Source organism: Myotis brandtii, unplaced genomic scaffold, assembly GCF_000412655.1.
Source record: "Myotis brandtii unplaced genomic scaffold, ASM41265v1 scaffold13, whole genome shotgun sequence".
Classification (NCBI taxonomy): Eukaryota; Metazoa; Chordata; class Mammalia; order Chiroptera; family Vespertilionidae; genus Myotis; species Myotis brandtii.
The window spans coordinates 1205802-1220753 of NW_005354595.1; the positions used below are offsets into that span (position 1 = coordinate 1205802).

At 40.0% G+C, this 14952-nt stretch overlaps 1 protein-coding gene across 6 annotated transcripts in view; it reads left to right on the plus strand.

Annotated features, from left to right (window-relative positions):
* The window catches only part of LPAR1 (lysophosphatidic acid receptor 1), a 200264-nt gene that overhangs the window by 148692 nt on the left and 36620 nt on the right, over nucleotides 1–14952 (plus strand). For all 6 annotated transcript variants that reach the window (XM_005859761.2, XM_005859759.2, XM_005859760.2 and 3 more), the window contains one exon: nucleotides 1099–1846. In XM_005859761.2, the coding sequence (XP_005859823.1) occupies nucleotides 1099–1846 (748 nt within the window). The remainder of the gene's footprint in view (nucleotides 1–1098; nucleotides 1847–14952) is intronic.

Below are 14952 nucleotides of genomic sequence, written 5' to 3' on the forward strand. Positions count from 1 at the left end.
TGGCAGGCGGAGTGGTTAGAGGCAGGCAGGCAGGCAGGTCAGCGGTTAGGAGCCAACAGTCCTGGATTACGAGAGGGATGTCTGACTGCTGATTTAGGCCCGATCCCTGTAAACTGGCAGGACATTTTTCGAGGGGTCCCAAATTGGAGAGGGTGCAAGCCAGACTGAGGAACACACCCTCCCCTGTGCACGAATTTCGTGCACCAGGCCACTAGTAAATAATAAGCAAATATATTCTAGTTGATGATGTTAAAAAATAAGAAAACACATTATACATTATTTATCGCTCCACATTTTAGAAGACATTCTTTATCTAATCTAAGTATACCTTGCTGTTTGTAAAGCAGCATCAAAAGGTCAGCTGCTCTTTGGACGTTGCGTTAGGTGACATATTTCTTATGTCTTCCAAAAAGAAAAAAGGTCTTCAAACATCATAGATTGGTTAACGATTGCTATTCTGGGGACAAGGAGTCGTGGGGGTAGACAGTGCTGCCCACAGGAATGTTGAACAGCAAATGCTGGCTTTGGGCAAAGAAGCTTTGATCCATAGTGACCTCTTTGAAATGTTGGGACTGCTGGTCCTTGTGGGGACTTATATTAAAAATGTCTGTCACAGACAGGACATTCTATGTGAGAACAGAAATGCTGAATAATAGGGCAATGATACCCTATCTATAAACCAACTATGTTTACAGATGCCCTAAATAACAGGCCGAAGTCGATTTTACTATGATAAATATTCCAGTTGTAATGCTCTGCAGAATTCTCATCTTTCTCATGTATTTTAAGTAAGATTTCTGGGCCGTGTGGCTTTTCTAGTAAACATCAATGATGTGCAACCACCGAGCACAGACCTTGTCATTTATTTAACTCCAACTGTCTTTAATCTTGAAACTCTTGAGGATAGTAATACAGTGAGAAACCTTGAGGTTTCAACATAATCATAGAACATTTTGCAGAAGCAGATTTTCAAATTCTTTGCTTTTTTTTTTTGGTGACATTTACCATCGAAATCTTGTGTTATCTATATGTCTTTTTATTTGGACCCCGTGGTTTCTTTTTTTCTTTGGTTTTCATCTTTCTTCCTCTCTCTCTCAGTTCACAGCCATGAATGAACCACAGTGCTTCTACAACGAATCCATCGCCTTCTTCTATAACAGGAGTGGGAAGTATCTCGCCACAGAATGGAACACAGTCAGCAAGCTGGTGATGGGACTTGGGATCACCGTCTGTATCTTCATCATGTTGGCCAACCTACTGGTCATGGTGGCCATCTACGTCAACCGCCGCTTCCATTTCCCTATTTATTACTTAATGGCTAATCTGGCCGCTGCAGACTTCTTTGCTGGGTTGGCCTACTTCTACCTAATGTTCAACACGGGACCCAATACCCGGAGACTGACTGTCAGCACGTGGCTCCTCCGTCAGGGCCTCATCGACACCAGCCTGACGGCCTCGGTGGCCAATTTGCTGGCCATTGCGATCGAGAGGCACATTACCGTTTTCCGCATGCAGCTCCACACGCGGATGAGCAACCGGAGGGTGGTGGTGGTGATTGTGGTCATCTGGACCATGGCCATTGTGATGGGTGCTATTCCCAGTGTGGGCTGGAATTGCATCTGTGATATTGAACATTGTTCCAACATGGCACCCCTCTACAGTGACTCCTACTTAGTCTTCTGGGCCATTTTCAACTTGGTGACCTTTGTCGTCATGGTGGTTCTCTACGCTCATATTTTTGGCTACGTCCGCCAGAGGACTATGAGAATGTCTCGGCACAGTTCTGGACCCCGGCGGAATCGGGATACCATGATGAGTCTTCTGAAGACTGTGGTCATTGTGCTCGGTAAGCGTTGTCTTGACTGTCACTTACTCTACGGATTCTCGATGTCTTGCTATAAACTACGTTAGTTTCAGATAGTGGTAAAGGATGTTATGAATATTCACCAGTAGGTATGTAGGACTTACAAGGGAATGAAGTACTTTTTATCAAATCTCTGTGGTGAAGTCAGCATACCAGTCTTTCTACAATGACAGAATTAGCTTTAGGGAAATGCACGCCTCAGGGGCTTAGTGTAAATGATGATGTGAAAGATGTCATTGATGAGTTTGGCTATCAAGTGTTGAAAATTCTAGCTTGGCAGGTTTTCCTGTAGCCCAGTTGTGGAATTTTTGCCTTGTGGTCTCTATGAAAGTGTTTTCAGATAGAAAGTGTTTATTATGTAATATGAATATGCTTTCATAGATAGCTGTGTTTATGGGTCTATTTTTAAATAAGTTATCTTTCGCATTCTGTTATTGTCACTACACACATGTAGGTAGCATATCAAGGTTTTGTATAGATTTACTGCATAAATAGATTTGAATTAATAGCATTCTTCATCTCTATGAAAACTTAGTGTTTTCCCCATTAATTTTCTATTTGTAGTAGTAGAAGTTAATTTTTATTTTAAGGTGAGGAGCAAGTTTTTATTCTTCTATGTATACGCAAATAACTTTTGCCTTTAAATAACTATTGTTTTTCCTGGATGAAGAATTCATGGTGATGACCAGGAGGAATATTTTTATTTCTTCATTTAAGTACTCAGGGAATTAAAGAACATGTAAGTTCCAGGTCCTCTTCTGACCCCTGGAGATTTACCCACAAAAAGGATACACACAGAACGTTTCTCTTGGAGCTCAGAGTGCGTCATTTAAAAGTTCACCCAGTGAGAATTCGTTTAACTAATTACCCTATTGGATCACATTTTCTCCATAGACTATATTCAGAATAGTGTTTGATCACGTTTTTAAAAATATCTTTTAGCATTTCAGTTTTCCCCATGGAAATTCAGTGGAAAGTTCCTCTAATGCTCTTTGGGCCAATTTCTAAAGCCGTGTTGAATGAATGTGACCTGGGATTGCGAGGCTCCTCTGAAACTCCAGGACTTACATTCATTTAGTCCCTGGGAAGAGCTAGAGCCCTCATCATCACAGAGTAAACTAGCGTTCTGGTTGAGGCATTGGTCCCATTTATTTTGATTAGGGCAAAGGCATCGTGGAGGTCATAGCTGAGTTTGCTGATTGAGACCCTCATGTGGACCTTAAGGATAAGGATGAGACCTGGGAGTTGCTGACACAACTAAAGTCCTATCTGTAACTAACTGGACACAGATAATATTCCCACTGGGGACTCCAGCCCCTCAGATATGAGATTATCTTATTCCTTCCAACAAAGCTTAGTAGAAGTATAAAAATGGTTTCCCTGTATGTTAATGGTCACCAAAAACCTTGAGAACTTGAGCATACCTGTGCCATGAGGACATATTTTCCATGATAGATGAAACACATCTTATGGGGGCCACTTTTCCTATTATACCTCAAGTGCTGCTGCTCACAGTTCATAGAGCCACTAGCAGAAAAGGACTATTGAACTTGGAGTATGAACCTGCCAAGTTCTTGTTTTGATTTTGACCTTTGTATAATGCCTAACAAATTCAGGTATGCAGTATGTTTCAAGACTCATGTACATTAACTTTGTGTCTCACTGGGTTGCTTTGTAGGTTAAATGAGAATGATTTGGAGGGTTTATGAGGCAATAGTTTCAGTGTGTATCTGCCCTACATGCTCCTTCCACCCCGGCACACCAACCCCAAACTTAAACATAACAAAAGTAATGTTGCCCTCTGAAGTTTAAGCTTGTAGACTCTATAGATATCAAATACAGGTGACAACCTCTGGGGAAATAGCATTATTTCAGTAGGTATGTAATAGAAGAAGTTTTATGTGTATGTGACTGTAACATAGGAAAGAGAAATTAAATAAATGGACTGTAGCCTTTTTGAGAAAAGCAGTAAGAATGGGAGAATGAGTGGGGCGGGTGGTTAGCAAGCTTAGGATAGGGAATTCACATCCTATGCAGATACTTGTCAAGGTGACGCCTGAAACCATTCACACAATGTACTCTGCTGCCTGAATTCTGCGTAGTCACGATTGCACAGAAGAGAAGGATTGGTCTTGTAGGAACAAGAATTATAGTCTTTGAAGCTCTTTTTATTTTAAATTAGTTTATTGACAATGGGGTTTTTGGTGCACATTTTATTTTTAATATCCATCTCCGCTGCCAGTTTGTCAGCTTTGTGATAATAGGCAGGGATTGCAAAGATGTGTTGCCCATTTTCTCCACGTTATCTTCCAATCAAAATACAACAGCTTGCAAAGCAACTGGCCACGTGGATGCTCAGCAAATAATATGTTTATCTTACTTTCATTTATTTGGGGGATGATTATAGTTGGATTAATTGTGTAGAGAACCTTCAGTTTCTGATTCACTATGTTAAAGTGACCTCTGGGTTGTTCAGTCCTCATGATCAGGAAGAGGATTTGTTGGTCAACAAGTCAAATTCCTGAGAGTCAGCATAAAATATAGGCACCTTTGAGATTTATGGTGGCAATACCTGTAGCAGTTTCTAAGCATAAGGTTGTATGTAAGCAACTTTTGAGTGAGCACTGGATCTTAATACTTGTATGTATCAAACTCTTTTTTATTTATTTTATTTTTTTTATAACCTCATTTCAGAGTGGAAGCGAGAGGGAGAGAGAGATAGAAACATCAATGATGAGAGAGAATCATTGATGGGCTGCCTCCTGCACGACCCACACATGTGCCCTGACCAGGAATCAAACCATGACCTCCAGGTTCAGAAGTCGACGCTCAACCACTAAGCCATGCCGGCTGGGCTGTCAAACTCTTATGTAGCATTAATCCTTTGCCCAGTACTGGTCTACCATAGAAATTAGTATTTGTAATAGCAGCCCTGTGGAGTGTAGGTACCATTATGTACTTGTTATCTTCCTCTTTGAGAGGTGAAAACTTAGGGACAGAGACGTTAGGTAACTTGCACAAGGTCACACCGCTAGGTAAGTACAGGAGCTGGAGTTCCCGTCAGGCCCTCTCTGTTCCAGAGCCCATGCTAGCCTGTATCTCCATAATAAGAACAATCATCCCCACTGTGCTGTGTTCTGTTATGAAGTTTGAACAGCGCCGTGCTATTAAATTGAAACATTGTGGCCCCATTTGTTTCTGTTGATACTGCCTAGCTGCCTGGGCTTTGTTGCCTGGGTGGAAGAAAGCTTGAAGGAGCATTCCTTTCCGCCTTTTGTTTCCAATGATGACGCTCAGGACTCGCGTTTTTATCAGCCCTGCCCCACTGTTTGCAGTCGCGGCACCATAACCGTCTGCTGATGATTGAGTGAGTGTTTTGTTACAGGTATAGTTCACTCGAGGGTTTATTATCCCAGCATGAGGTCATGTAATCCTTCCCCAGGCTCGAAGTCTCCCTACTTGACATTTTACCAAGAATTCCTTCTGAGTTTGTTACACAGTTGAATCAGAGTGGCAGGCAAGTTCTTCCTTATTTGACCACAGTCTGTCTTGACTTGTAAGTCCCAGCCTTTCCTGCTCTATTCCTTGTGACGACACTTCTATTGGGAATAATTAGAAGAGGAAACCCAGGATTTAGAAAGAGACAGTCATGGTGACAGTGTGCAGGGTTTTGCCTCTGAGCCCTGGGACAGAGTGAGGGACATAAAGCAACATAAATCCAGGTGGGGCTTATGATTCTGTGGGGCTTATTACACTCTTTTTCTAGTTTGATCTGTTCTGGCTGGAAATGATCACTACCGGAGCTAAATTACCCCTTATCACCTACATTCTCTGGGCCCTACTCTTCATGCACTTGTTTATACCATTGCACCAAGGACGGTTGTCTTTCTCCCGTGTCAGACCGAAGGAACTGAGTTAAGATAGGGTGCGTGACTTATCCAAGACCACTTTTCTCAGTAGCAGAACTGGAATTCAGCTGCAGGATTGTTGTAGGCCGTGACCTTCCATCACAGGAACATACCATACAAGGGACTTACTGGTTGTGGTACTAGTGATGGGGCCAGATGAGTTCAAGTCCATTGTTTTCTTGTTCACTCTGATGAAAGATAACTTGGCCAGTATCCTGCTAGCAAATCCTTCGGTACTTGTCTATTTCATTCATCAGACATGTTGTTGAGTGCTGATTGAATGCTAAGGGATGAAAAGATGAGTGATACACCCCATTCTTTACAGAGCTTATCGTGTAGGAGAGGAGACTAGGGAAGAGTGGCAGGACAGTCAGGCCCAGGTGGCAGTAGAGGTCTGGGTAGAGAATCCCGAGTGGAGGGAAGAGAGGACCTCCCACAGGAGGCAGTATTCAGCTCAGTCTTCCTGATTGTGGAGGAGCTTGCCATCGTGTGGGTGGGGATGGAGGAGAAGCTAAGCAGGAGCAGGAGCAAAGGTCCTTACCTTTGAGGAACTGGAAGTAGTCAGGTGTGATCAGCAAAGAGTAGGTACGTCCCACTGCGTTTTGACTGGAGAGAGAGCAACGTCTTCGTAACACAATAAAGGGTTTGGGCTTTTGCCTGTACGTGCTCAGAGATGCTGAAGGATTGATTCCCCAAGATAAATGGCAGCAATTCCTTATAGGATTAACCATGTAATTTATCATCCAAACCGAGACACTTTTATTTAAGGAAAACAGGCATTAAGTGGTTAGGGCATGGGAAAACAGGCATACACCAAGAATGGTCTGGTCAACCCAGAGTGTGTCACCCTCCCTGTAGGTTCTGCTTTCCTCTTGTTTGTTTATTAATATTCTTTCTAGGTTTTCTTTTGTCATTTTAAGTGCAGAGTTCAACACTGGACTTGTTCCATTGTGTAAAACTGGTAAAGAAGAACTTCCATTTTTTAAAAAAAATATATTTTATTGATTTTTTACAGAGAGGAAGGGAGAGGGATAGAGAGTTAGAAACATCGATCAGCTGCCTCCTGCACACCCCCTACTGGGGATGTGCCCGCAACCAAGGTGCATGCCCTTGACCAGAATCGAACCTGGGACCTTTCAGTCCGCAGGCCGATGCTCTATCTACTGATCCAAACTGGTTAGGGCAGAACTTCCTTTTTTTTTTTTTTAAAAAAAAGCAAGGATCTTTCTAGATTTCGAATTTTAGAGCTGAAAGGGCACTTAAAAGCACACCATGTAACTCACTTATCTTACAAATAAAGAGACTGAAGTTTCCAAGTTGGTTGAGAAATTTAGGACTGAGTTTTTAATTGGTGGCCCAAGCCGAGATCCAGGTTTGCTTTCTTCCCAGGGGCGCTATTCTTACTGCCTATGCATCCACCTTGTTCAGTCCGATCACACTTCCTTCTTTGAGCATGAACATGTATCGACGGGGGTAGCCGGGATTAGGTGTAAACACTGGCTGTTGCGGTGCAGTACCTGGCTCCCGCAGAAAGGGTCGCCTTGACTTTGACCTCATTATGACCAATTGGTAATCTCTGTAATGGATCTTTGACAAAAGTCATCAGAAACTGAATTACTTGCACACTGTGTAGTTTTCACATACACTGAGTGGCCAGATTATTATGACCACCCCATCAGTACTTCATTGACACTTCCAAAAATACTGAATATTGAAAACTTCCTAAGCAAATACTCTCAAGGTTTTATTATTATTATTATTTGCATAACTAATTCACTTCATTGTACTGATGGGGTGGTCGTAATAATCTGGACGGTCATAATAATCTGGCCACTCAGTGTATATTAGTATCCTGTTAGCTTTCTTCATAACAGTGTTGTATTTGTTTTTCATTTATCTTTTTTTTATTGTTTGTTTTACCCAGTGTTTGTGTGTGTGTGTGTGTGTGTGTGTGTGTGTGTGTGTGTGTGTGTTCGTTCTCATTCATTTTCATTGAAGCAGAATGCCTCTGGGATCTACTCCTGACTCTTCCATTAACTGGGTGATTTAGGGCCATTACATTCTCGATGCATTAATTTCTCTGTACCTTCATCTGTAGGATGAAGTTGGCCAGTTTGCTTTTAAGGATTATTTTGAGTTTTCTGTATTACTCCATAAATAAAATGACAAGGGCCTAGCTACTGTGGATCAGCCATGCAGAATTTTCTAGTGGAAAACATCCATGGAATTGGAATAAAAGCAAGGGACTGTGACGTTTCTCCACATCCGCTTCTTTAATAATTAGCATTAGCCATATATCCCCTACTCAAGGGAGTGGCAATCATTTACAGAGGCTTGTCTCAAAGAAATGAATTTCTTGCTTTACTCTGCAGCAGGGAGCCACGTGCCAGGAAGGGAGGGCTTCCCAGTTGGTCCTGTTGCTGGGGGAAGGGAGTGGGTACAAGACTCTCTTATTCCTTGGCCACAGGTGACCAGCGGCACATCCTGTTGATCTGAAGAGGAACCCAAGCTACCCCGAGTCCCCTCAGGTCCCTGTGGATTCTCACTGAAGGCCTCTTTGAGGAAGAGCCCGAGAGAATATTCATGAGAGCTTTGATTGTTTGGCCAGCGCTGGCTTGGCACCGTGGGTGTGGTCAGGAGAGACACCCTGTGGAAGCTCCATAGTGCTGCCCAGACCCCAAATCTTGGGCCGGTCAAGAGAGAAAACAAGTTTCAAATACCAGCTCTTTATACCCTTTTGTTGCTCCACTTTATTCAAATATTTTTACTCAAAAGGAACTTTAAAACATAAACACAAATAAAAAATACCACGTTAACCTAACAGAGTTCCTTTTGAGGTGTGGACGGAGCTGCCAGCACATGAAGCTCTTCCTTATTTTAGGTCTGATGAGAACGATTCAGACCTTGTCTAGCTGAGACTGTGCTGCACAGTCATTTGATCTTATTCAAGGTCATGAGGGATGCAAAGATTCCTTGAATGAATTGTGGTGACCACTGGTAATCACTGTTGCTTAGGACTTGAGAGCTTAGATTTGGAATAGAATAGGTCAGGGCTTGGGATTGGAATTTTGACTCCTCACTTGTTAGTTTCATAACCATGAGGCAATGACTTCATCTCTCTGCTGAGTCTCAGTTTCAGAATTAATAAAATAAGGATGGTAAAACCTTTCTCATCAAGTGATTGGGAGCATCAGATGAGCTGATTCATGTAAACCACATGGGAGGGATCTGGCTAATAAAATACACTTACTAAATGGTAGCAAGTATGATCACTCCTTTTACGTTTCCTCCCCTTCTTTCTATCTCTTTCTGGCACACCCACATTCCCTCCCCCACTCATTTCTTTCTTTCTCTTTCTGACGTGCCCACACGCACCCACCTGCCCACATACATAAATAGTGAATTTGGTGGTTGAGATGGTGCTTCATTTCTGTGACATGGTATAAAGTGTGTTTTAGCAGCTGTTGTCTCTAATAACAGGCTGTAAATTTTATTCTGAGTGACCTTTGCTTTTCCAAATATACATCAGTACTGCAGAGTTGCTGGCATCTTATTTGTCGAGCCTCTGCCCTGTGTATGAAAATTTCTAGCAGCACCACAAGGAATGGCTTTTTGGCCTGGTAACTCCCTGGAGATGATTAAGCGGTGTTGACCATTAAAATGCAACAGGCCACTTTGTCAGTATCTGTTAGAAAGGGTCATCACTCCTTCACATGGACATGCAAGGCTTAGGACACAGCTAGCAGCCCAGTCATTATCTAGGACAGTTGTTCTCAACCTTCCTAATGCCGCGACCCTTTAATACAGTTCCTCATGTTGTGGTGACCCCCAACCATAAAATTATTTTCCTTGCTACTTCATAACTGTAATTTTGCTACTGTTATGAATCATAATGTAAATATCTGATATGCAGAATGTATTTTCATTGTTATAAATTGAACATAAGTAAAGCATAGTGATTAATCACAAAAACAATATGTAATTATATATGTGTTTTCCGATGGTCTTAGGCGACCCCTGTGAAAGGGTCATTCGATCCCCAAAGGGGTCGCGACCCACAGGTTGAGAACCGCTGATCTAGGGCATCATTCTGTTTCCTTTTGGTCCTCAGTGAAGGACCATTTCTGTCATAAATGGAAGAAATGGCAAATAGATGGGTCATGAGTCTTTATTGCTGTTGTTCAGCTGGTCCCAACTTACAGCGTGACCACTAGTGATTCTTTTATTCTGGGCTTCATCACTGTTCACCTCGGAGGAAAAGGATATTTAACTCCTACTTTCTCACTGCTACTTCGTGAATCTCTTTGGAGTATTGTTATGGACCCTGCATGATCACCGGGCTTTATCTTACTTCCCAGCACCGACAACAAGGCCCCGTCCTTGGCATACTCCAGAAGTTTTTTGAATGAATAAATGATATATACCTTTTATTCTGGATGGAGTTTTCCAAGTTCCCTACTAACAATAGAAATATACTTGTGTAGCCTAATATTCAATGTGATTTAATAACGAGTCTCATTCAAATAAGTATTTGTTAAAAGGTAGTCTAAGGCAGTTCCACATCTTGCCTGTCGAGGACATTTTTGAAGGCTAAGTTCCAGTGTGAGCTTGTTAATAATAGTTATTTTGTCAACAAACAGGGATTGGATATCTATTAGACCCTCTGTTAAGGAGTAGGGATGCAAAGATCAGTGAACACATGAACCTTGTTCTGAAGGAGTTCTCATTTTAGTAGATCATGAGAGATAATTTAAATAAAAAAATAAGAAAATAAGTAAATAAATACAATATGTTAAAACATGCAAGGTGCTATGGGAGTGCTGCCTTCTGTTTCAGCAATGCCAGCAAGGGCTTCATTCTGAAGGTGTTGTCTTAAATGATGTGTAGGAGTTTGCCATGTAAACCCAGGGCAATAAATGATTTCTATTAGATACCCTTTGCACTCTGAATTGCATTCAGTATTCAATTACTTCCTTATATTGCAATTAACATGTCACTTAGATATGATAGTAGCTCTGTTAGGCTTGCATGTCTCTTGTAGGTTGCTGGGAGTGGGAGGGGAGGTTTATATAATTTTAAGGTAATATTGTGTTTATAATATTTTTGCCTGCATTTTACACTGGTATAATACATTCATTTTTTTGAATTGACCATAGTTAGCAGATTCCCATAATAAAGCTGGTTATAAAGTAAATGAATTTGAATGGTTACCGACCTATAATGAAAGCGATGAATTTCTAGATGTGCAAATTAACTCCCATGGAAAGTAAGAGAAGTTCTATAGAGACATTGTATATCATGGAGATGTCGTTGCCAGGAAATGTTGACCTCCTACACTTACTATAAGCATGCACGCGCACACACACACACACAAATTGCCAAATTTAGCAAATAAAAATAATTACATGGGACATAAATATACTAACAAAACTATTCATTTATTATCATAAAATCACATTTAACTGGGCATCATATATTTTATCTGGCAACCCCAGCACACATGGCATTTAATGTCAATGAAGCATTTTAGATGATAATCAACTCTATAAGTAGATTTGTCTTATAGGTTTTCATAATATCCTGGGGATCGATTTAAGTACATAAGGAGTTTCACCTATTTAATGTTTCTGATTTTTTATTTCGAGTTGTCTGGAGAAAAATAAAGGGAAAGTTCTAGTTTATAGAATCTTATATTTGTTTCTCAGAAATTGTGTGTGTGTATGAATAGGTAATGTTGTATACCTCTGGTTCAAAACGGAATTATCTCCTTATACATATTCTTTGTTGTGCTCTTTGAAAACATTTTAATGAAATCTGTTTTTCCATATAAACAAGGATTTTTCCTTGTGTTTCTGCCTGTGACTTTTTTTTTTTTTTTGAGGTCTAACTACAGCCTGTGCCTCTGAGAAGCTACTTTCTATTCATGTGTTTTAGTGAAGATGATAGTGTCTAGACTGAATGTGGTCATGGCTTTACTTAAACCCTGGCAGGACTCCTCCACCAATAGAGGGGTTGTTGTAATGATCCAAAGCAAATAGGACATTCTAGGAGGGTGACACAGCAGTAACAGGGTCTTTTTGAAGAAGTGGGATTTAATCTGGCATCGGTAGACTGGAAATTCATGGCTTCACCTATTTATCCTGCCCTGGTTGACTTTTGTTGACACAAAGAATGCTGCATTTTAAGTAGGGTTTTCCATGAGTTCATTCTAAACAGGTATTTCTGCACTTGAAAAAGCTCCCCTTCATGTGGCAGGTCTGAGTTCATTTGCTCGAGTTATTTTCCTTTCTTTGGGGGAAAGAGAAGATAGTCCGTAGGAGCCCAGGCTTCCAGGACCTGCACAGGAGACTGATGAACTGGAAAGGTGACAAGCTTTTGCCGTAGCCAGCAAGTGATTCGCCATGTTCTTGCTGGAGGCTTTGCTTTACTAACCTCACTGAGCACGTGGTGTCCGGGAATACTTCTTGGTATATTGCTCCAGCCCAAAGGGAAAAGCTGAGCTATAAATTGAGGAGCTGGAATTGGGTTTCAGGAGCGGTTGTATTTGGACAGCCTACAGAGCACATATATAATGATCAAATAAACAGCAGTTGTAGAGATTAGAGCACTAGCTCTATTTAATTTGGCAAATTCTAATGTCCTGGGGAGGGAGGGAGATGTTTTTGTTAAAAAAACACGATTTCTAAGGCATGTACTCCAGCATACTTACAAACTACCAATGTAAGGACAACTTACTTAGAATGGAAGACAATGCTATAGAAACCAAATTTGGATAGTAAGTTTAACTGTAGTATAAATTATTACATTGCTATTGCTAAGATAGTAAGATTGATATTATTTTGTAATGGAATTTCTTAATATTTTAGTTCAATCTGAATTGGTTCTACCACTTTTAAGGCAAGAAATCTGTCTCTAAAGCATGCATACATTTAAATGACATTAGAAACAGGAACAGAAATAATGAGAAACAATTAGAAAATTCATTTATATTTATTGATATGTCTATAATACATTACATAATAAATGATTTACTGCTGTTACATTATATGTTCAATGTGTTGCCCTTCAGCCATTATTGAATGACAACTTTACTTAATAATGTTGTATGTAGCCTTATTAGCCTTATTAATATGTAGCTTATTTTGGTTATGGGTTATTTTGACTCATTGTTTTGATTAGACTTTGAAGATATAAAGTAATATCTTTATGAATATAGATATTAAAGTCAGCAGTAGAATAACATTCAATTTTTGTTGAGAAGGTATCTACCTTCATCCTTTCAACAATTTACTATGTGACCATTAAAACATTTCTAGTTTGCAACATTTTTCAAATTTAATTTAACCAAAATTTTTTATGAGGCTCAAATGTTTTTGTACAGATTATAAAATGAATGCTTCATTTATCCATTAGTTTTTTTCTGAATACATAAAATTGTTTACCATTGTGAGTTTTCATTTTTCCTCTTGCCTTATTTTATAGCTACATTTTATTGCAAATATTGATTTTTTTAAAAAAAATGTAATAACTCTTACTATGTACAGTTTGAGCATTAATCTTATTTTAAGTTACTTTTATCTACCAAATTTTAACTTTTCCTGGGTCAATACTTATGATTATGGGAGTTTCTTAAAAAATAAGGATAATACTGTTAACAGCTGAGTGCTTACTAGACATCAAGACACATTAGTTCTACTACTTCGCCCCAAATTTATATGATATAAAATATTTTTAAAATATATTTTAATTGATTTTAGAGAGAGAGGAAGAGAGAAACATCTATGTGTGAGAGAACCATCAATTAGCTGCCTCCCATTTCACCCCTACTGGGAATCAAACCCTCAACCTGGGTATGTGCCCTGACCAGGAATCGAAACAGTGACCTTTGGGTGCATGGGGCGACATTCAACCAACTGAGCCACACTGGCCAGGGCTGATATAAAATTTTATGCAAGAATCTTAATCTCTGAATTTCAGTTTTACCATCTGCCAAATATAGATGCTGCAATGTAATTTGTGTGAAGATCATAAATGATAACGATTGTGAAAGCTATTTTTTACAGGAAGTGTCACATAAATATAAGCTATGACTGTTTTTGTAGCTGCAGCTTATAAAGTAGTAATTTAAAAAAGGTTTGGAATGCTAAGCAAGAAATGTGACATATTGTGGTTGCAAAGGCATCAACTATGTTCTAATTCCTGATTTGCCACTTACTGGTTGGAATGACTTTGGGCAATGTACTTAACCTTTACAACAATTTGCTCATCAGTGCCATAAAGGGCTTCACTACTTCAGTGTTTCTCCGAGTGTGGTGCAAGGGCCACCCGCAGCTGAATCACCTGAGATGCTTGTTACACAAGCCGATTGATTCCTGGGCCCCAGCCCAGCTGTTGAAGCAGAACCTGTGTGCTGGCATCTCGTCGTCTAACTTCAGTCACACAAACCTTGAGAATAACAGCGATGAGTCTCTGGCTTTGGTTTAACCGACATGGCATTAAACTTGTTCTTGCTCATTTCTAATGTCTGTTTTTTACCTTTTTGAAAATGGACACATTATTGGTACCACTTAAACGTGGGTGAGGACCTATGATTGCCCCACACATGTATGTTTGCACACCTGCTTTGCAAGGGAGAGGATGAGGAGAGAAAGGTAAAGGAAGGTGAGGTTAGGGAGAAAAAGAACACAGCACATCCAAATGATGGCATATGATATAATCACCGGGCACTGAAGTTCTTATGTTCTCTGTCTCTCTGTCTGTCTCTCTCTGCTGTTACAAATAACACTCCGATAAATATTATCTAATATGAATCTTTACTTTCCTCACTGAGACTTTGTGAATCTTGATTACTTATTGTCTAATGTTCTCCAGAGAGTTTGTACCAATTTATACTCCTACCATCAGGGAATGAGAATATTTAGTTACATTCATGTCAATATTGGATGGCTTCTTTTTTTTTATCTTAAAAGTGCATGTTGTAACCATTAACATTATATTTACTCATGAGGATAGACACTGGCAAACCTAGAAAAGAGGTAGAAACTTTTCCAGGATTTAGAGACTAAGAATACACAAAAATAGAAATGCATTTAGTCCCATTTAAATATATATATACTACTTGAAGTTCTTCATTCCATGTAAAGGTCTAATGTATATTAATTTCTTTAGAAACCTAAATGC